The sequence below is a fragment of the Agelaius tricolor genome, unplaced genomic scaffold (assembly GCF_023055355.1).
Source record: "Agelaius tricolor isolate 1412-34295 unplaced genomic scaffold, bAgeTri1.0.p SCAF_13, whole genome shotgun sequence".
NCBI classification, from domain to species: Eukaryota; Metazoa; Chordata; class Aves; order Passeriformes; family Icteridae; genus Agelaius; species Agelaius tricolor.
The window spans coordinates 11,548,052-11,570,696 of record NW_027269273.1 but is presented as its reverse complement, the minus strand read 5'-3'; the positions used below and the strand labels follow the sequence as shown (position 1 = coordinate 11,570,696).

At 38.3% G+C, this 22,645-nt stretch overlaps 1 protein-coding gene across 1 annotated transcript in view; it reads left to right on the top strand.

The window, feature by feature from the left end:
* Window positions 1-22,645, top strand: part of NRG3 (neuregulin 3) — a 344,618-nt gene that overhangs the window by 261,694 nt on the left and 60,279 nt on the right. The window contains 1 exon segment of the mRNA XM_071438745.1: window positions 9,437-9,463. Coding sequence (XP_071294846.1) covers window positions 9,437-9,463 — 27 coding nt within the window.

Below are 22,645 nucleotides of genomic sequence, written 5' to 3'. Positions count from 1 at the left end.
TATACAAATGAGGGCAAACAGCAGCTTTCATTTTGCTGCTCACTGTAGGTGATTCTGGGTTCTGTGCACATCATACACTTTTGTTCCAATATGCTATTTTTTATTGCTGGTGATAGCTGCTAATGATTCTTTTTATCACAGCCTTGTCTGCTTTAAATCTCATGGATGAGTCATATTGTTCATGCCCAACATTAACAATTTCAGACCACCTTTGTTATGGGTATTTATAGTAGTTAATGTTCTAATGCAGTCATGGTAGTAAAGGATTTGAACCCTTAACAGTGTTCAAACAGATAAGCAGTTAAGTAATTTTCCCATTGTTTCCTCCATATCTGAAGTCATAAATTCATGGCTTGCATCTTAAATTACACAAGATGCTCAGACTCTGAGGAAAATAATTTCTTGCCATTCATTTTTGCTGTTACTTGGTTGTTTACATTATTAGCTAATGACTTCTAAGCAGAATATATTTCCATAAGCAAGGCAGGATAGGCATGGCAAAAAGCCATGATTGCATTTGCATGACTGCATGGTATGGGACATTATTCATTGTACTGTCTGTGGGGTCGTAAACACACATTGGTCTGATGCTGTCAGCATGTGTGTGCCAACACCCATGGTCAAATAGAATTGGCACCATTTACAGCTCCAGGTGAGAGAGACATTTCCCTGGTGCCTTGATACCTCAGCTCTGTAGCTTTCACATCTCAAAAAATATCTCAGTATGTCACTTGAAAAGTCTGGCATTTCTGACACAGTGCTCTGTGCACCGCAGAGCTTTGTCCAAGTCACAGTGCTTCCCCATCAGGCCTGCCTTGGTATTGATTAGCTTGAACAAATCATCCTCAGATGTCAAGAAAACATTTTAGCTTAGAGGAAAACAGAGCTCTTCTGTTCCCATCTTCTGATGGGGGTTTGATGTCCTAAACAAGCTGACAATTGCCAGGTTATTTCAATTAGGACTGCTCATACAGTGCACCAACCTCAAAGGACTGAGTTTGGCAAAGGCACCTGTTAGGTGACTTGAGAGAGCACTCAAATTTGAGTACTGAAGCAGTCTGTCCTTCAAGGAGCCTTTTTATGAATCTGAAAACACTCTATGGCAAAATATTCACCTGACGTGTCTTGTGTTTACTCACCAGCTTTAAATAAAATATTTCCATGGAATCACAAAGTGTCTTGATAGAAATTTTTCAGTTAGCAAAAAGAAACCAAAAAAAGTAGTTTCTCTAGCACTTAAACATACCTGAAGTTTTGTCTCTATACTATTTAACACCACATAGAGCATCAATGCAGAGCCAGCTGTGCTGTCTGTGTGCATGGCTTGCACACTGTGATGACAAGCAAATGTGCAGCAGCTTTTCAAAAGAACCCACAATGCTATGGTTGACTTATAAAATTATTAGAGGGGCTTAGCATTGAAAAAAGGAGAGATGTGCCTAGGTCAGTTCCCTCCTATACATTTTGTAGGCTTGGGAGAATTGCACAGTAATGGGAGTATTTTTGTGCACTGTCATTCTGTATTTCCTCCCTTGAATCATAAGAGATGTTGGCAAAAGGCTGTGTTTTCTGATAAAGTTCACTACAATAGTCTTTGAAGCTTTCAGGTATGTATCCCTGTGAAATTAAAAGGAATAACAAATAGAAGTGGTTCTGCTCTTCTTCCTAACCAAATAGGGCAGATCTACATAGCTGAGAACAGCCTCTTTCAAATCAAACCCTTTTAAACACCCCACACTTGTGGGTTGCTTATCTGCAGCTGGATCTGAGGCACAAAGGCACTTCCATGCCTGGTTTCCTAGGAAAAGGACTCAGTAAATTTGGAAGAGCATTGGTGGTTTTGGTGTTGAACTTGTGATGGTTCAGGAGGGTGGGTTAAGAGACTCCTGACATGCAGGAGTACTTCCCCATAAGACAGTAAATTTGATAAAAAATTGATAAAATTATGTTGAAAACTTTATGCTCTGGTATTGTCTTCTGAGCCTGTAGCACAGAACTGCTGGAAATGAGGCTCAGTAATGCAGCAGCTTAGACCATGTGTGTGAAAAAAATGTGCAGAGTAATTGGAGTAAGCTTAAGTAATTCTCTTTCCTCATCCTAAGTTATTTGAAATGAGGCAACATAAGAAACTGTTCAGCAAATATAGTTGTTAGTGTCCAAATTTGATTCCTAAAGAAAAGTAGGCTCCCAAATCAACACACACAAAAACCAGCATCTTTCTAAAAGGTCTGAGTCCTACATCTCCGAGTCTCTCTGCTGCAAATCTCAGACCAGCTATCTAGGCAGCAAAGTGTGGATATCAATAAATATGTCAACTTTCTTGTCATTGGAGATGTTCAGTGCACAGCTTCTAAAACCTTCAGTTAATATTGTAAAATCTTGGTGTAAGTACCTGCACTCTGCTTCTGCCTGTTTGTTTTTTGACTGCAGTGGAACTAAATTACTTGAAACATTAGGGAATAAGGCTGTGGATTTTGGTTGTTTGTTGTTGTTTTTGTTTTTTTTTTTTCACAAAATTAGGTACATTCCTTATCCTGAAGTTGAAGAAAGTAATTAGTTTTAAGAAATTGACACAAACCTACAGAATTTTCTATGCCTTTAGAGAGCAGTAAACAGGATTGCATCTGAAACATTTTCTTGTAGTAGGCAAGTGAAGGACAGCTTAATGATCTGTGGAAGGAATAAAGTAACATTTAGCGTGAAAAATGTTTATTAAATGTCATATGCTCATAAGATGAGGGAGCTATTAGCAATCCATTTAATGTTTCTGTGAGGCTGGTTATATTTTACAGACCCATATTACCAAAAACCCATTTGGAAATAATAGTGTGAAAATCCCTATAGTAATTTCTAAGAAACTCATAGGCTTATCCCACTTTAACAGACATTTTGTGTCAGTTATTTAACCAGAACAGGGTTTTTTCACCTACAGAATACTACAGTCAAGTGAAGTATTTTACACCTATGACAAGATAAATAATCCAATTCATACACATGGTTCCAAAAACTTTCCAGATCACATGTTCTGGAAGTAATGAATGTGCTTTTTGGGGTTTTGACCATAGCTATGATTCCACTTCCCTCTCCTATTTAGCTTTATGAGACTTTTTTGCCACATAGCTGGGAAAGGACTGGTTTTGCCAATGCAGAGGTTGGCATTTCCAAGGGACTCTGCACCACCAATCATGCCAATTGCTACTGAAATTCAGTGGAAGTGCTTAATGACTGAGAGCATCTAAGCCCATGGATAAATGCATTTAAACCCATTTTCAGCACTCCTGCAGATAAAGGCAGGTCCATCTGCAGAAGCAGCATGATGCCTCTGTGCAGACCTGGAGCAGGATTTCAGGCAGGACAAGTCTGGGCTCTGCAGGAACCAATGTGTTAATGAAATGACACAGATGGATAGAAGAATATATTTCTCCATAGCCCAGTTCTCCCAGTGGTTCCTCAGTTGTGACAGTGCTGCAATCACCTGCCATGCAGTTGAGACTGTGGGAAAAATGTGCAGTCTTTGTCATATCTGCTGTGGAAGCCCAGGCAAAGAATTCAGAGTTGTATAAGTAGGTCACATAGCTACATCAGTGTTCTGTTTTTGTGTGGTCCTTAGCACAATCAGAAAACCTGGTATGTGGGGTTGGTCTTTTAGATGGGAATGTAAAGTGGATGTGGTGTGTGGAGCCATGAAAGGCAGGGGTGTGAAAGAAACTTTACAGGAGATATGAGAGGCTTTGGTAACATAAAAACAAAATTACAGTTTTTGCAATTACAGTGCTAACACGGGTTTGCTGATCTGTCAAAACTGCATAATATCAGAGAAACCTTGATTTTTCTGGGAACATTTATCAGACTCATTGGTTATAGTAGCTTATGCTGATGTCAGTAATCAAGTAACCAGACTGTAATGTGCAATGTTTACTGCAGGCCTGCCGTGCCGGGGGAGGCTGATCTGACTGTGATCACACAGGTTTATCATTTCCCACATCTATTTAGAGCAAACCTCATAAATAATCTTGTCACCATCAGCTATGAGGTCTATCAGGCAGCTTCATTTACATTTGACACTTTTCATAGAAACAGGATTGCATTTTTAGCAAATACAGTAAGAAAGCATCTCCCAGTTGTCTGAGTGGAGACAAAGTGTTTGCTGTGGACATCCTGTTTACTTGCTGGTACTCTGCGATGAATTAAAGTCCTTGTATGTGTTGAACACTTGTGTTGATTTATGAATGCTGAGAAAATCAGTAAAAATATGTCTCAATATAGCAGCAGCATTTAATATCTACCTGCTTCCTCATCTCATTGCTGAAAAAAATGGGTTATTCAGGGAGAAATAAAACTGCTGCATTTGTCTGACACCTGATGATAAACATTTTGGCCTGAATCTGATAAAACTCTTAAATACATTCTGAAGATGCTTAATAAGCTTAAAAATATAATGTCAGTAGGCTACTCACTGATTTGAAATTAGACATGTTTATTTCTTCTGCTGAATTTATAGCTATAGTAGTAAAAATTAATCAGTACTGATTTACAGTATTGTGAATATCAGTACAGATTGCTTATGTTGCTTGGTGAGACTATGTCCTTTCCATTAATATCCAACATAGTTCCTCCAAGAGAAGTAGCTTATTTTATTAGCTGCAGAGGTAATTTAAGATCTTAGAAATTAATTGAAAAGAGACAAGCTTAATCCTCTGAGTCTGCATGCTGCAGGTGAGGTAAACAGTTGGAGTTTCCAAGTTATCTTGAACCTGAAGGTGGGAGCATTGCTGTTATTTATTTGCAGAAGCTTGAAACAGTCTTTCCACTTCTGCAGTGAAAATCCCAGCCACAGTCTTTAGTCATTCACAGGAAAAGAAAACCATTATTCAGCACTGTGTATAATTTGTATAACAAGAGGTTTTGATGGATGTTTTTCAAGTTTTCCTTGGTTATGGAATTGATAGTGGGTGAGGGGATCCTATGGACCCCTCCTAGGCTATGTTATAAATCTTTCCACAGCCACACAAATGCAGCAAGCCTAGGGTTTTTTTCCCTCCTTTGCATTTTTTTTCTTTACAAATAAATGGATAAAGCAATTGACCTTTACATTTTGTCTTAAGTATTTACTTCTGTACATTGAGGACTTCAAGGACTTAACTGCATGTATGCAAATTTGGAGTGTAAATGTTCTTTTGTTGCTTACACTGAGAATCTAGCAGATTGTCAAATACCTTCTATAGATTTATTGCCTTCTTTCTAAGTTGTTATCATTTCTTCAACTGTGATTTATAATTTCATCAAAAACAGGCCAAGTATCTTGTAAGGGATGTATGGATGTATGGTTTTCATTATTGTGTCTAGACATAGATGGAGCAAATTACCAAAATATTCTGTATACTTACTATTACACCAGTTAACGTGTAGTGAATAGCCTACCTGTTGCCAGGGAAATTTTTCATCTGGAAAAATATTAGTAGTCCTGTTTATCAGAGAGGGTAAAAGGAAGGTCCAGGTATCAGCTGATTCAAGATCATTCTCAGGATTTAGTTTGATCCATTTTTAAATGTCTCAGAGAGGGAAGTTTCTCTCATGTGTTTCAGTGAGGATATTTTAAAAATCAGTAGTTGAATTAATATGATTTTTAGACTCTGATTCCTCTGAACAGCTTCAATCAGTTTTCCTACCCCACCAAACATTTTGAAGAGTACTTTTGTGTAAATTAATTACAGGAACTAATTATTAGAATTTCTCTGAAGCAAACAGCAAAATCAAATGTTGTGCTCTTTAATAACTGAGATTTTAAAATACATCATTACATGCTGTTGCTTTTTCTTTTTGATATTAAAAAAAAGCCCAATGAAACAACTAAACTCTGAAAGCATTGGTCAGTTTGCCCATGAGGAGAGAATATAGAGCCAATGAACCCTTCCTACTGAATAGACAAATCCCTTGTGCCATTATCTGTGTGCTCACACAAAAAATGAAGCACCAAAAATAATATGCCTCAAAGAAACCCTGTAGTTTCATATTTATATATATATATGTGTGTATGTGTGTAGCAGTAACTGATTATGGTTTTTGCTTCATTAGATACACAAATAGGCTGATAACCATGTGCTGCCAAACATCATAAAGCACAATGGATAAGAGAGCAGCAGTTTATCTTTAGGCAGTGTCCTAATCTAGCTGCTTTATGAATGGAAGGATTTTCCTTTATTTCAGACCAAGTTTTATTGGTTTAATATTAAAAGTAAAATTTAGCCCTGTTCCGTCCAGACAGATAATCTGTTCAGAGTACTTGAGCTGTCCCAAGGTAGCTCCCAGCACACTATCATGTTGCATTTTGTGGTCAAGACAATAATCTACCAAGGACAATTTAACAACTCTTATGAGTTTATTTGAAGCGATAAATTTCATTTGCAGAGGAAAATACTTTGCTGTTGCTCTGATTTCCTAAAGCTGTCTTTATGCCAAAGTCAGCTTGTCCTTAGAAAAGGTTAAAATGTCTGTAGAGGTTTATAATGGGTACTTTCATGTCCATGATTTTTCAGTTAGATTTACATGATGAGTTTATATTTCTGTTCATAGTGTTAATATGACTAAGAAAAAAGCTGCAGCAAACCACAATCCAGACACAAGGCAGCATGTTGTTTTGTGGAGCACTAATAAATTAATCCATTAGTGACTGCAAATTTATTTTCTCTTGTCCTCGTTATCAAGTATTCACAGGTGTGTTTGTATTTAGCCAGTCTAAATTAAAAGGGCTTTAATACTAGCAACACATTACCATAGTGCCAGGACCACAAGGCACAGTATTTTTCCCACATCAACATGAAAATGGAGAAATACTGATAAAATAAACAATAAAAGTGAATAATCTTCCTATCGGAGAAATATATTAGTTTCTAAGAACATAGCAATACCACAAAGAAAGAAGAAACCACGATAACAAAAGTAAAATACAGTCACATTATTTGGTTAATGACCCCATCTTGTGGAGCAGCCCCCACGCTTCAGCACGTTTATAGCTCTCATATGCATTTTTTTTCCTACCAGAGTCCATTTCTTGACAGTGAATTACTTGGCATTGCACTTGCTGTGTCCAGGGAAGTGCTCTGCAGGCAGTTCATCATCCCTGCACCAGGGCTGTACAGCAATAGAACAGCTCTTTGTCACACCATGAATTGCCAGGGTCAATACTTCACATTTTAGTGTTTGGTTCAGTCTCAGGTCAGCACCACAGCTCACATCCCCCACCAGCCCTGCTGGGTATCTCCTGCTGCTGTGTGTCTCTCACATGGACCTGCTGGGAGAGTTTCTTGCTGCTGTTAAGAGGGGACAAAGCTGTCTCCAAAGCTGGAGCTTGCAGAGTTGCTGATTTGCACCACAGCAGGGTCAGTGAGAGCATTCACTGGGCTGGTGCCTGGTCACCGAGGGGCAGTGATGCTCATAACCAGTGACAGTGTGTGCTGATCTGCCAGATCCTAACCATTTCCTTGCCTTCTGCTCCCAAAGAGCTGCTCACTGAGCTTGTTGAACTACTGCTTGATTGGCAGCTTGGATATTTTATTGTAAAGGTTTATCCCGCTGGACATCCTTTTATTGTAATCTGGGGAAATCAGCTTTGTCAGCAATATATATTTTGCTGGTTGCTGAAGTTGTATGCATATGAGATATTAAAAATAAATCACCTGACATGTTTCCACACTTTCCAGCTGAACATGTTTCCCAGGAAGGCTCCATATATCCTTGATTCTCACCGAAGTATAAGCCACTCAAATATGAACTGAAATGCATTTTTTCATCTTTTTAAAGGAAAAGTATTTTTTGTATCTGTTTTTTGAGGAAGTGGTTTTTAACCATGTTGGTGAACTCAAAGGGAGGATTGTAGGTTGCAAATGGAAAACAAGTAGAGAAGGTGTATAGCCAAGTTAGGAAAGAAGAATTTTTTTTTCAGCTGTTCTACATAGACTTAAGAAGATGATACTGTATGATCTTCCTCCATGTGTCAATATCTTTAGTTCCTTGGAGACCAGATTATGGTGCTTTGATTTCTGCTATCTGTTTTTAAAGTAAGGAATTTTCAACTGCATTTTGATCTGATTTACAGAAGGAATCAAAGGTGTGAATTGCATATAGATAAGGTTTGCAGATTTCACAGGTACAGAAAATTAGGCGGGGAAAAAAGCTACAAATCTCTGTAAATATTATATGTTTGATGCACTTCTGATATATTTCATGCTTTTATAAAAATTAGATTCTCATTAAAATTTAAAGTCCTGTCAAATGTACTAGGGATGTTTGTACGTGATATTTGTATGTGAGTGCAAGAATACAGATCATTATGTGGAATACATTTGTGTATGGTTTTGAGTTATGTATTTTCAAAAGGAAAGATTCATTTGTCACTAAACTTCCATAATGTGCCTTCCCTAACACCATGCTAACAAGGTATTTATGCCATATACCATCATCTTGTGTTCTTTGCTTTTGAAGTGCATGAAAATAAAATGTGGACTTCATCAGCTGTTCCATAGATTTGTATGCTAAGTGAACTGAGCAAGCTGATGCTCAGTGCCTTCTCCTGGGTGGATTGAACGGGTGCAAAAGGTGAAGAATTTCCAGCATTTTCAACAGAAACCCAAATATTCCATGATCTCATCACGGGTCCCAGGGTTGGCAATAAAATGAAGTGTTGAAACTAACTCTTGGGTTATGTTGGAAAATCTTCTAGCTTTGCTATGTAGTTCTTAGAGGACTCTAATTCATTATGTAAATAAGAGCCCTGAAATGTTTAGAAGTCCATGTGATAATTCAGTCAATATTCTAATAATGTTAAGGTTTTTGCTTCACTTTGGGATGTCTTGAAATGATTGCATCCTGTCTGTGTGATGGCCAAGCTGGGAATGTGGCTTCCCTTTCCTGCTGTTGGATTTTGTTGTGCAGCAGAGAGCAGGTAGGAGTCATGTTGGGTGCCAGTGTGGCTGCTGTGCTGAGGTGAGAGCTGCCAAACTCAGTGAAAGCCTTCCATTCATCTCTTCAGGTTTTGGTCCCTGTCAGAGAAAATGAAAGAAAGAGCCTTGTCTAACTAAGGACAGTGGTGAGCAGGTTGAGAGAGGAGTTTCAGGAGGATGGGAAAATGAAATCCCTTTAGGTAGCTGCCTTGAACATAAAGTCAAATATAAAAGCATTCATTTCCTACCCCAAATGCACATCTCTTCGTGTGACAGCTGAGTGCCCTAAATTCCACCTTAGGATTGCCTTTGTGGGTCAGAGTTGTGCCTTTGTTTTGGACCTGTACCCACACAGTGGGCCCTGACCCCACACTCTTCTGCAGCACTGCCATATCAAGATTTGTATTTTATTGTATTTTATAAAATTTGTATTTTACTCTGTTTCTAATATTTCTGTTTCTTTTCCTGTTTTCTTTTACATGCTTTCATGAGTATAGCAGACCATTTAGGAATTGAATTCATGGGTAAGTTTTACCTTCTCTTCCTTTCAATTGCTCAGATTTATCTTGTTTCCTTAGTCCAAAGAACATGGACGTTAATGGGAAGACTCCCGTGACCTCCACCACTGGGTTTTGGATTGGGTTCCTTTTATACTTGCCAATTGTATTTGAAATTATATGAAGGTTTAATTTTTTCTCTTGTCCACTGCTATGGATCTTAAAACCTACATAATGATGTTTTAGTATTTCATTGGTATTTAATGAAACATAACATAAAGGTTATGTGACCATATAATCTTGAGGAACAGTATTTTATATGTGATTTTAGGGTAGAGTTACTAACTTTTTCATGTAGAGGAAAGTAAATTTTAAATCAGATTTTTTTTCATTTGTTAAGAATTTGTTGGTAATTGCAATATTAATAAGATTTAATAAGAAACATCTTATTAAAGACAACTCAAATCAGAGAAATACTTTTAAGAGTCAAAGATCCATCATTCTGTGAAAAAAGTTAAATTGGTTAGAAAAAAGCTAAAAATGGAGTGACTAACATACAATTTTGGAAAGGAAGATAACATTCTGTTGGCTCAGCTGCAGCTCTGTGATGTGTTCATAGCCTCGTGGAATGACAGGCTTAACAGATCACCTCTCTGCTGGTGATCTTCAGACTTGAGGAAGCTGAGATCCATCTTTAACAGAGTTAGTGGTCCTTTGTGTAAGAACAGCTTGCATAAACCATTAAATATGAATGAAAACACTGTAATAAAAAGCATGCAATTTCCTATTGAAGTCACAAACCACTTATTTTTAATATGCTCTTTCCCTATGCTAAGTTTTACTTGATTTTTTTAGATTTTATAATTAAGAGCATTATAAACTATCAAGTTTTAAGTTCCAGCATGGGGATTTTGTTGACCACTTAAGTGTAAATTGTCAAGAACCCCATAAGGTGATGACTATTACCTGCATGGCTGCAGGAGCAAGAGGAGAGCCAGCAGGCTCAGGGATTTTGTCCTACTGCTTTTGGGTTTGTGCCAATCCTAGAGCATTGTTCTCTCTAGGGAACTGGTTCATGAGGCCCAGAAGTTTTGTGTTTCACTTCACTTTATGTGAGGCTTGTCAAGTGCCAGTGGAATCAATGCAAGTGTCTTCAAAGACTTATTGGACAAGCACAGCTGGGGAATGGTTACTTGAAAAGCTCTGCATATATCCTGCTTTTCCTGCTTAGCTTAAATTGTGAGCAGCGGTCTTGAGGCATACGAGTTGAAGGACAAGCATATATGTAAAAGAGGATAAGGAGTATAGGTATATGGGATGCTTTGTGAGTGAACCTTTCTGTAAGAAGCAGGAAAGTGTAACCCAAGATGCAAAGCTGAATTATTTTAATTTTATTTTGAGACTTTCAGTTTCCTTTCTTTTTTTTAAGACATCTCTTTAAGGCATGAACTAAAGCCAATCCCTGAAATCTTGGCTCACAATAGTCCTCTCATATGAGTAGCTTTCAGATTTTTTTATTTAATATTGGAGAAGATCCTGATGGCATAAAAATAAATGAAATCTTGAGTCTCAAGCCTGAAAATATTATGACAGCAGCCTAAAATGATGCTTGGAGTTGTTTTCTCTAGGCTAGAAAAAAGCAAGTTCTGGAATCATATGCAGAAGTGAAATGTTTGTGCTTCTTAAATCCTCTTCTGGTCTTCATGAAGATTTACTCAGGAAATGAAAGCATGCATGGAATCATTGCTGTACCTGTAACCAATCCACAGCCTGTGCACAGGGAGTTCAGGTGACAATATGCTCATTAAATTAGGGACACTCCTGTAAAGCCTCTAGGATGAGTGTACTTCTGGATGTAGAAAGTAATGACAATCAGTGCAAAAAGTGTTTTCTAGCTAGAAAAAACAACGATGTAGAGATAGTGCTGAACTTGCTTTGTTTGTATGTAATCCAGAGAACGCTCCTGTTTTCGTTGCATTTGTGGGCTCACTTGCCTTGGAAATTCCATTTTCATCATCATCTTCCAGAAATTATGTTTGCAAACCATGTAAACCATTTGAGTTGGATTGCCAGGGCCAGCTGAATTCCTTCCATGGTAGACAAAGCTGAAACCTCATGTCAGTGGGAGCATCTGTCTGTAGAGGTGTCCAGGGGCACAGATGAAATATGCACTGAAGCTACACACCTGCTTTGTACGTTTGCCAAGGAAGGAAGATAAGTGTAGTCATTTCTTCTTTTTTTTGCTAGACTCTCAAGGATCAGTGAAGTGTATATACATAGCCAGTCCTTTTACTGTCCTGTTAGGGAGCTGTGGTCCATGAATTAATGTTTGTATCCTATTGGGAACCAGTTGGAACTGTTTTCCCCCAAAGCTCCTGGGGCAGCCCATTCCAGTGCTCAGTAGAGGCAGTGTCTGTTGCTTTTCCATTGCCTGTTGAAATCTCTTTCCTGATGGACTCTTCTCTCACAAACAGTGTTTTGGGAGCAAGAATTATGCATTCAGTTTGTGTACCACACTGAATTTTGTGTTAACCTTGCTCATGGTCTCACATCCCGTTTCCTGTCTGGGTCTTGTCAGGTTTGTGTTCTATAGAATATTCTATATGGTGCATTCCAAAACTTGAATACCTGTTACTTTAATATTGCTGCTGATACTGATTTACACTGTCTGTTTCTTTGTATGGATAGCAGAGACAAAGGCAAGCATATTGATGTGGAAAAACAGTTTTAAAATGTTGCAAATGTAGCAATTAATGTATGGTTCTGATGTACTGATGTGCAGCACCACCTGAATTAAATGAAAGCCAAGTATGTGGTCAAGGGACATTATGGCCTTAAAATTGTGGATTGAAGTATTGTCATCAGTGGTCCAGCTTTATGAAACTTCTGGTGATAAAGAAATGGTTTATACTTTCTAGTACATCAAATCCAAAAAAAAAAAATCTTGTGTCTGATTGTCACTTGATTCAATATCCATCTCTGATGCACTCTCCTGGACAGGCTTTGGGCAAGGTCATTTAATCTGTCTGTGCTTCAGATTCTCAGTTGCAGTAAGTTTTTTCAGGCTTTCTGAATTTAGATTCCTCAGCTCTCAGGGGGCTATCTTTCAGTTCCACAGAAACTTTTCTTCCTTGTGAGAGAGTGCAGACTTGGCTGTGCTCTCTCCCCTCCTGGTACGGGAGCAGAGCGGTGTGAGCAGAGCACCAAGCAGCTCACCTGCTCTGCTTTGGTGCCCTGTGTCTCACCAAGGAGGATACATGCAATTTCATTCACATTTCCAACACAAAAGTAAGGAGAAGTTTGTCATCATGGTCCTACAAACTGGAAACATAAGCAGCATTAGCAATTCTGTGTCAGTGGGAGGCAGGCTGGTGGTTGGTAATGCCTATGCGAGCAAGAGATTGTTAAAAAAAATCAAAAGAAGCAGCTGTTATACTTGTATACAATGAAAAAACTGAGTGATGTATCATTAGCATTCGAGAGCATGGAGTTACAAGTATCTACAGCTTATAATAGTTTTTTACCCAAGTGGTTAACTGCACTTCAGGGCTAAATGGTTTACCTTTCTGGTGAAAATTTAGTTGATGAGGGAAAATATCTGTGACAGCAAACATGGTCACTTTGGAGCAACAGGGAGCAGCTGAAAGCTGTTGTGGAACATGCACTGGCCTGGTGCATGTTCTCCCAGCTGCAGAGTGAAATTGTTGCCTGAGAGTCACCTGTGGATGTTCTGAACTGCAAGCCAGTGCCTGAGACAAGGAGTTGCCTTTTCAGCTCATTTCTTACACTGAGGATAAGTAGAGTTAAGGTGTGCTGAGGCATGAAACACAAAGGTGAGTATTGGAATACCCTGCTGGACTAACACAGCAACAAACATGACTGTTTCACCAATTTGCCTACACCAACTCTGATGATCCAGAATGCTGATATTTTATGCTGTAACAGTAATTTATGGTGGATACAGCTGGAAATAAAATGCTCCAATAAAGTGCAACAGCCAAGTCACTGCAGTTTTTGATGGAAATACAGACATAATATGAAGTAATCTTCATCCTTGGGCTGCTTACCAGTTAAACCAGTATCAGGGGTGTAAACAATTTTGGTGTGATAATCTCAATCTCCCCATGCGTGAATTACAGAAAATATAGCAGTTGTTACATGTAGTCACTACTTTTAATTTGTTTATTCTTAAGTCTTAAACAGAAAGTTAATATTTTTTTCCTTAGAACTACTCATCTTTTCTGGAAAAATCATGAGCTTCACTGAAGTCAATGGAGTAACTGAAGTCAATGGAGTATGAATGGTATATAATATCTTGTAAGTGCTGAATCATTAAATAGCATTTAATTGAGCAGAGTAATAAAGCAACTCAAGAATGGGATCCTATTAAACTTTATATATCTCCTTGCAATGACTGCAATGTGAAATGTATTCTGTTTTCTGTAGTCTGAGCAGCTGTTAACAGTGGAGAAGATGGTGCATGCTGTATTTTCACTGTGCCTTTTCTTGCTGCCTCCTCATTGTGCTAAGGTGATGTACGACAATACCTGCTCCAGTTAACCAGATGGACTCAGTGGCCTTGTGTCACACACTGTGACTGATGCATTTTGATTTTTACAAACTGCAGAAGTTGGTTTTGCTGATGGGTAGGATAACCAATAGTGCAATAACTTAGTATTTTTCCAGTATGCCAGAAATAAAAAGGCGAAGTTCATTAGTCCTTGCATACCTCAAAAACTGGGAACCTGGGTTCTTTCCTCTGAAACTCGATGTTTTGCAAAAATTATAATAAATAACCAGTGTGTGCATGGCTGGTCCTTGCCTTAGTTACCATTTAGAAGCTCTTATCTGTTATAAAACCCTGTAATGCTCCAGTCCTTGCTGGAAGAGAGGATGAATGAACATTCATTGAATTACATGACCAAAACTCTGTGTGTTCTAAAGGATATATGTTTAAAAAAATAAAGAAATTAATTTCAGTTTACCCTGTATTCCTTTTAATATTATAAAGCAGGTAGACTTTTGCTGATAATATGGCACACTGTTTTTATGCTCCTGTTTGCACAAAATCTTATTAGAGATTCTGATCACAATCATCCCCCAGAACTATGAGACCATATCTTTCTAATAATTATATTTTTTAATAATTGATTAATAATTTTTATTAATCAATAAGTATTTAAATGATTTAATCTGTACCCTGTTGGTAAATTTCTGAAGACCCAAGAAGGACTACTCTGGTAGTCATTGATACTTGCATTGTTTTCTATCATCATCACTGCTCCTTGAATCCCTTTGTTCTTCATCCTGCCTCAAATTTTCATTACCTCCTTCTGGCTTTTATCTTTTCAAACTCACTAAAGGCTTTGCTCTTGGGACCTCATCTTTCAGTTTGCCTTATGAAATACCTGTCCTTTTTAAGTATGCTGCAAAATAACAATAGCATCCTGAGGCATGAAATGGATTTAGACCCTCAGCATTTTCCATGGGATTCACTTAGCTGGGAAGAAGAGTCATTTATCATCTCTAGAGGAAAGAGATGTGAGCAGCAGAAGAGAGAGTTTTGCAGGAGCAGCTGATGCCTGAGTGCTGTAAGAGCAGTGGATGGAGCAGGGGTTCCTCAGGGGCTGCAGGAAGCTCTGCCAGTGGTTGTATCTGTTTAGGAGAACACATCTCCTAAATTAGTCACCATGCATCTGGTGCATAAGTTGCAGGCTGCCTCACATCTTGGCTCTGTTTAGGGCATATGGTTCTAGTTTAGTTGAGAGGGAGAGATTTTTACCTAAATGCTTTGTAACCTATCTACCATCTTGGTTCAGTGCTGCCATCTTTACTTTTCTTGGTATGTCATTTTCCAGTTTATCTGCACTTTCTGTATTGGCAGTGAACTGGGTTGGATTAACTTGCATTATTTTTAAAAGGTTTACTGTGTGGTTAACTTATGTGTGTCGTTAATTGCCTTATTGTGATGCTCTATCAAAGTAGTAATTCTGTGAACTGTGTGGATAAAATAATTTTAATATATATAACTTACTCTGGTGACCTTCCCCAGTATTTGGTTTCTGCTGTTCTCTCTAACTGAATGCCTGATCATTTGTGATAAAACTTACAGAAAATTTAAAAATACAAACTGATAACAAGGTGTACTGACAAGTTGAGGAAGCTGGAGCTGGTCTGGGTTTCTCTGTTTTGCTGTGGTTTGGGTTGGGAGGAGGAGAAAGTTGCATTAGGTGCTGTCTGTATTAGGCTGAAAAAGGGGTTGTGCATCATCCCTAATGATACATAAGGACTGTTATTCTGTCACTCCCAAGGTGAATGTGGACTGAGTTCCACTGTGAGCTGATTGGGGGGGCACTAATAAGGTCCAAGTGTTACCTCTGGGTTTAAAAAGAAAAGAATTTGTGAAGCCTGAAAAATGGAAGTTGTGTACAAGCCTCCAGGTAAGTTTCCATGTACCTCCTAGTGCCAGGTACAAACCTCTTCTTCATCATGCCAGCTTCAAAATCCTTGGCACCTCAGGGAGAAGGGGCTTCCAGGTTGGATTTCAGCTGAGGATACAGCATCTCATCTGCTCACAGAGGGGCTTTGCTGTGCCCTGTCTCTACATACACAAACTATGTGTACATTCTGGTTGGGATTAGGCATGTGCCCTGGGTTCCTGCACAGCTGGTGTGCCTCAGAGTTAAACACTTCTTATCATGAAATACAGGTAATTAGATGGCTTCAACACTGAGCAGACAGCTGTGTATTTAAATGTGACCTTATACCCAGTCAGTCTCATAACCTGCATTTTGAATATGGTATTTAGGTAAATGCTGTGCTGAGCCTGAGGAATTGTTAAAAGTGACACCATGGTATGCTAATGCAATTAGATGACTTGCAGTGCTGAGGTTTGGCCTTTTTTTGGGCTCGGGTGCAGTTTAACCAGATGCAAAAATATGTAGACAGTAACTTGTACACTGCTGAAACAAGCCTAGCAGGGCAAAGGTGAGATCCACGTGTCAAAGGTGGTGCTACAGACAGCTGCCACGAGATCTGCCAGTGACACCTCATATTTCCAGTTGAGGGAGGACTGGGAGGAGGCTTCAAAGCAGTGAGTACCATCTGGACACGTCTGTGACAACCTGGGATCTGTTGTTTGGGATGGGGGGGATTTGTTATTAGTACAAGGTTGCTCACTGTGTGTTGAGGTTATCTTGGCACAGGAGGAGAAGCTCCAAACACCTGATCTGGACCATGTTTGTGCAGCCACAGTGAATCAGGGCTGCTTTGCCCTTTTGCTGCTTGGAGGTGCTGCCTGGATGTCAAGTCTCATTCAGTAAATGATGCAAGGATTTGGGAAGCAGAACGTAAGTACCTCCATAGATGTTCCATGGCACTGGTGCTCTTGTAATGTATACTACACTTGTATAGAAAAATCAGTGGTTTTGACAGTGAACTAAATCTCTTTCTGTCCTTCTGTCCTGCCCAGAATGAGTAGAGACGGTGCCCTGCCAGTAGTTGCTGGAAGCAGAGGAGAAGGGTAAGCAGTGTGGGAGAATTGGCAATGTGCTGTGCAGAGCACTAAGTTATTGTTTCATGAGCTGCCTTTTCTCTTCTTTTGCAGGAGCTGTAGGATATTGGCATGTGGAGAAGCACAGAGATATTCCTACTCTGGCTGACAGTTTCTAATAAAGATATTTTTATCGTAATTGAAAATTGTCTCATGATCATTTCCTGTTCCAATCTGCATTGGTTTTTCCTCATTTCAAGCGTGATTCTGCTGAAAAACACTCTGTCCAGTGGCCCAGGCTATCTCTTGGTATTGCTTCAGACTTAACAGCCAACAATTATCTGGGACACAAGCATGGGCAGCACAAAAGAAAGAGGGAAAAACAAATCCTGTGAGTGTGCGGGTGCTGTTCTTGTATGCTCACTTCTTAACAACAGTGGAAATGATCTCAGAGTTGCTTGTAAACTGTTGCATTCAGCTGACAAATGGACTTTTTTGTTTACCACTGGTGGCTTTTCTTCTTTGAGTGGTTAAATAAATCACCATGAGGTATTTTCATTTACTATGGATCCAGATTCTTTTGGATCATGTTCATGTAATTTACTCACTGCATTTATCTCTATTGTGTCAGTCATCCTGTAATTATCATATGAATTAATATGATATTTTTATTTTTGTTCTAAGTTAATTATGTACTACTCCATGCCTACTTTACCAAGTAAACTCTATTGTAATATAGTATTACTCTATGGTTATTTTTTATGTCTCTTGGTAATTTTGCATTTCACATTCAAATGGAAAATAAAAAATAGAAATACAAAAATAACCTGGTAATGGAGGATCACAAAATGGGACAGTATATTAGTTCTCAGCAGAATTAACTAAAACAATTTAGGGTCTTCACTGTTCAATAGTGAAATACAAAGTAACAGAAAAGAGCTGGGCACAGTTAATTAGAGCAAGCAGTTTACAGAGGAGATGAAAGTCAGAGAAAAAGTAGTTTATTTGCCATTGAGAGCATTACTACTTCTATTAGTAGCTTCCCAGAGCTTGCTGTTAATTGCTGGGTGTGTAAGTTGTTTCCTTATTGAAATAATGACGGTAGTCACACAAAGTCCAAGGTTTTGAGTAATGCAAGGAGCACGGAGTGAAGGCAGCTGATGCATTGCCATAGGGCAGGGCTGGTGGCTGCCTGCCCAAGCCTGGCCTCCCTCGTGCTCTTCCAGCTCCTGCCAGTGCTCTGTGCCATGAGATAAAGTTCTTCAGTGCTGTAAAGACTTGAGCATCTCAGTGCAAGCCAAGAGTGTTTAAAATTGATGCCTACAAAGGCTTTGGGTGTTTTCAGAGTGATAGTTGAATGTATATTTTGAGAATTGCATTGGACTTAATAAGAGTTACTTCTGTGATGCTCTTTATTTCTGACTAAAACACGTGGAAGTCAGTGGATATTTTGGTATCATATATGTTATTTCTAATGTAATGTACAGAACCTGAAATCAGGACCCAGTGTGTGTGACTAGACTGACATATGAAGTGAGCCTGTCCTTTTCCTGATTGGCTCCAAATTACCTAAATCAAAAAAACTAGATAGATCTCAACAGTTGTTACAAAATTGAGTATGTACAAGTAATTTGGTGCAGTTGTGCAAAACTAGTAGTATCTTTGTTCCTCTGTTGAACAAGTAGTATCAGTAGTATCTTTGTTCTTTGTTCTCTATTCTTCTTCTCCCTACGTTTTCTCTTTTGTACCTTCCTGATTGTTTTCTCTTTTTTTTTTTTTATGTACTCCTGGGGACTTTCTTTTTGTGTTAGTTTCATAAATCTACTGATCAATGAACTTACTCTGTTTAAGTGTGTTGCTGTTTACAGCAGTGACTACAAATCAGTGGTATCACAAACTGCTCTATTTAGCTTTAATGGAGAGTACAGCATGCACACACTGAAGTTTTACTCATTTGTTATCATAATGCCCTCTCCTGTACCCAGAAGTAATGCAGCATTTGAAAAATGGAAATCACAATATACACTAACTTTACCAGCTCATAAAATATGAATGCTCAGAAAATGAATACAGCAGTGTTAAATACAGTTAATCAGCTTTAGAAAAACAAAAATACGTATTTATTAGTATAATACATACATGCATGGGATATTAATGAAAAATACCAGACACATCATTTTCTGTGTTTATTCTACACTGTGCTCATTACTCTCATTCAAATAATTTAAATTTGCTTTCAAGATAAGGATGACTTGTTGCTGATGAGAAAAGTGTAGATGTCTTCTGTGCCATATTTTTCATTGAGGCTGTGAAGTAGAGTCTATGCACTGAATATAAAGCCAGCTGGGCTGGAGATTGTGGACATTACAGTGGCTGGCAGAGTAGACCTTTACAATTCTTCAGCTGCAAACAGTTGCACTCAGTGCATTGTTTTAGGAAGTGTATCACAAAAATATAAGACTTTATTAAACTCAAGTTAACAACCTGCCTCAGTGGGAGTGTGAGACTGTGACTTCTACCTGAAGGTTTTTTATGTTTCTGTGCTTGAGGTAATGTGCTTAAGTCAAAACCAAGAAAGTGGCCTCAGTTGAGTGTGTGTTTAATGAATGATGAAGAGAAAATTACAAAGACAAGTGAATATTTTATTTGTCAGTTTTTTCTTGTGAATCTATCTAGCATGTTTTAAAAATTCCTCTTGCCTAATGGAGTCTCTTTTCAAGGTAAGGTGGTACCAGAGCATCTCATTCTTTCAATTAGTAGTGAATCCTGTCGTGAAATAAGATGGCTGACCAATGGTGGGAGAAGGTGAGTGATCCTATAGAAATCCTATAGAACAAATCAAGTTACTTTAAATTTATTCCATAAAGTTACTTAAAGGTGAACTGGAGGCAAAAAGTAGATGTAATTGTCTCTAATTATGCTGTTTCTTTGAAGTTAAATAGGTATTCATGTGTTCTTCTCAAAAAATTACTACTTTTAAGTACATGTAATAGTTAAGTTTTTGTTCCAAAAAACTATGAAAAATTTAAACCTCAGGGAAAATATGGAAATCCTGTTATTTATTTTTTGCTGAATGCAAGTGGCGATTTGTGAGAACTACACTGGATGGCCAATATCTTATTTCTCAGTATTGGGTCAAAGGTTCGTACTTGACTGATGAAATTGATGTGGAGAGAGGACAGCTGAAAGACAATTCAAATGTATGCCTTGGCACTGATGCTGCTTTATCCAACTTTTATGTCAGGAGTTGTTTCCTCAAAGGGTGAGTAATGTAATGACATTGCCTTGTTTTTTTCAAGTGATTTGTAATTTTTTCTATACCTTTTAAGACGCGTTAGTATCCATGTGTCAGCTATTTTGATGGTTTCATTGCCTCAACACCTTTGTGGATTGGGTTTAGCATCTGTGGGCCATGAATCAGTTTGGTAAACATCCCCTTCAGTCTGCTCAGCCACGTTCAGTGAAAGTCGAACAGTCCTTGTGCAAAGAAAATTCAGAATCACCTAAAAGTCTGCAGGTATAACTGTGGCAAATGCCCTGTGAATTCAGAATTGAAATGTGCTCCAGACACCTTACTGGATGTCCAGCCTGTGTTCCTGGTTCTGGTGTGCTAGTTTAGCAAAACTGGGACACAGTCTGTTCCCATTTGAAACTGTGACAAACATGGTGGAGAGGCCGTTCACTCTTTAAGCCCATTCTTTGCCTCCTCAATCCCCAAAATATGCTCCATTTCCCTAAATCTTTCTTCAATTTAAATTTCTGGAGTATTTTCTCTTAATAAAGTATGCTAGTATTTCATGAAACTAGCAGTATGTGATTCACTTGTCAGGGAATTACCTTCCCATAATACCCCCTATGATGTAACATTACTTTTTCTCCTATTCTATACGCCTCATTTTATGGTGCCAAGATGTGTACCATCAATCATTTAATTTACACTTTTGTCATCTTTATTGCCTGCTCAATCACTTTGATACCTTAACCTTATCTTTCCTTTTTTTGCTCTCAGTGTTGTAAAAAATGTGGATGCTCGTGTTGGTAGCACAGCTGTGCTGATGAACCTGCTTGCAAAGTCTTCTGCTCTCCAAAGGAGTCTGTCTCTCCCTGTCATTACTTCTGTCATTGTTCTTAAGAACAGCTTTTTTAGCTCTTTACTTCCTCTGGGTGTTTTCCTTTCCTCTTCCATCATTTGTCACAGCTTTTCAGCCATCTCGCTCCCTGATTATTTTGGTATCACCGTTACTTCTGGTCTCAATGTTATCTTTTTTCCCTTAAAAAAGTCTGGAATGTTAAATGTTCTGAATTATTCATAAATCCATATATGAACACCTGCATCTATTATTCAGATTACTCCTTATTTCTTTTATGCTAGAGCCTAGAACCTCTTTTATAATTCAGTAATAAATGAGGGCCTTTGGTTTATTCAGAGGGTTTTTTGCCAACTTCATGTTTATGTCCCAACTGTCTTTTAGTTAATTGTGCAGAACCCTGCAGTGCAAGGAGCAACAGACTTGTTAGAATAATTTAGAGTATCCCTTCCCTCTTTGCTGTCTCTGTCTTCATGCACTGGCCTCTCTGAGCAATTTGTTTGAAGTGGTTTTTGGCCTAGAATAGATTATTTACTAGCATACAAATCTTTTTTCCCTAATTCTTTTCTCCAGTCTTTTATCTGTGAGTATTACTTAATAGTTATTGCCTTTTTTTCCTTTATAAAGGTGCTAATTCAATTTTTTTTAAGTTTTATTTTGCTTTATGCCATTTATTTTGCTCCCACATGTACATTTTTATTTATGTTTCCTGTTGTCTGTAACTGCTGTCCTCTAGAGCAGTAGTTGGTGTGCCTGTGAGTTACCTTCTGACTCAAAAAGTACTTGTAAAATGGATATCCCAGAACCCCTGCATGATTCAGGGTGGAACCTCAGGTCTGTAACCTGAGGCTTGAAGCAGGGTCACCTCAGGTGCCCACCAGGCTGCTCAGGACTTTATCCAGATTAATCTTAAAAAACTAGGACTGCACGACTTCTCCAGGCAACCTGTTCCAATGCTTGACAGTTCTAGTGGTAAAAGATTTTCCTTATATCTAGATAAAATGGCTCCATTTGTTATTTTTCTAGAAATACTCTGGAATAATGTATTTTCTGCTACTTGATATTTTGTGATTCCGATAAATAATTGCTTACTGATAGTCAATTCTCTGCTTATTTACAGTGCTATGCTCTGGGTAGGTAAAAAAGAATTTAGTCTTAGTTTTGATTGTCCTATTTTTCCTATTCTGTCGAAGCTATACTAGTCCTTATTTATTTATGTCATTTTACTGCTAGAAAAAGTATGTGATATAACTCTAAACTAAACTTCCCTCTGCAGCTTTCTAATTATCCATGGCTACAGTACAATATTTTATCAGCTTTATGCAAACACAGGTTCTAAAAGTAATGAGCTGCAGTCCATTGTTTTGGCTTAGATCATCACAGCTGAAATGCCAGGAAGTTTTTCTATTCTAGACACCTTTGCTTATTTACTCTGTGTTGGTGATATCGAGAATTTCTCACCTGGTACCTGGTTTCACATTAAATTCTGTATTTAAGCAAAAACGTAAAGGAACAACTGGAGGTATTGAGATTTCTAATGCTCACAGAGATGTGCAAAGCAGTTTAACAATCTTGTTTGATACAGCTCCCATAATGCAGCCTCCTCTTCAAAGAGCCTTAGTAAAAGAG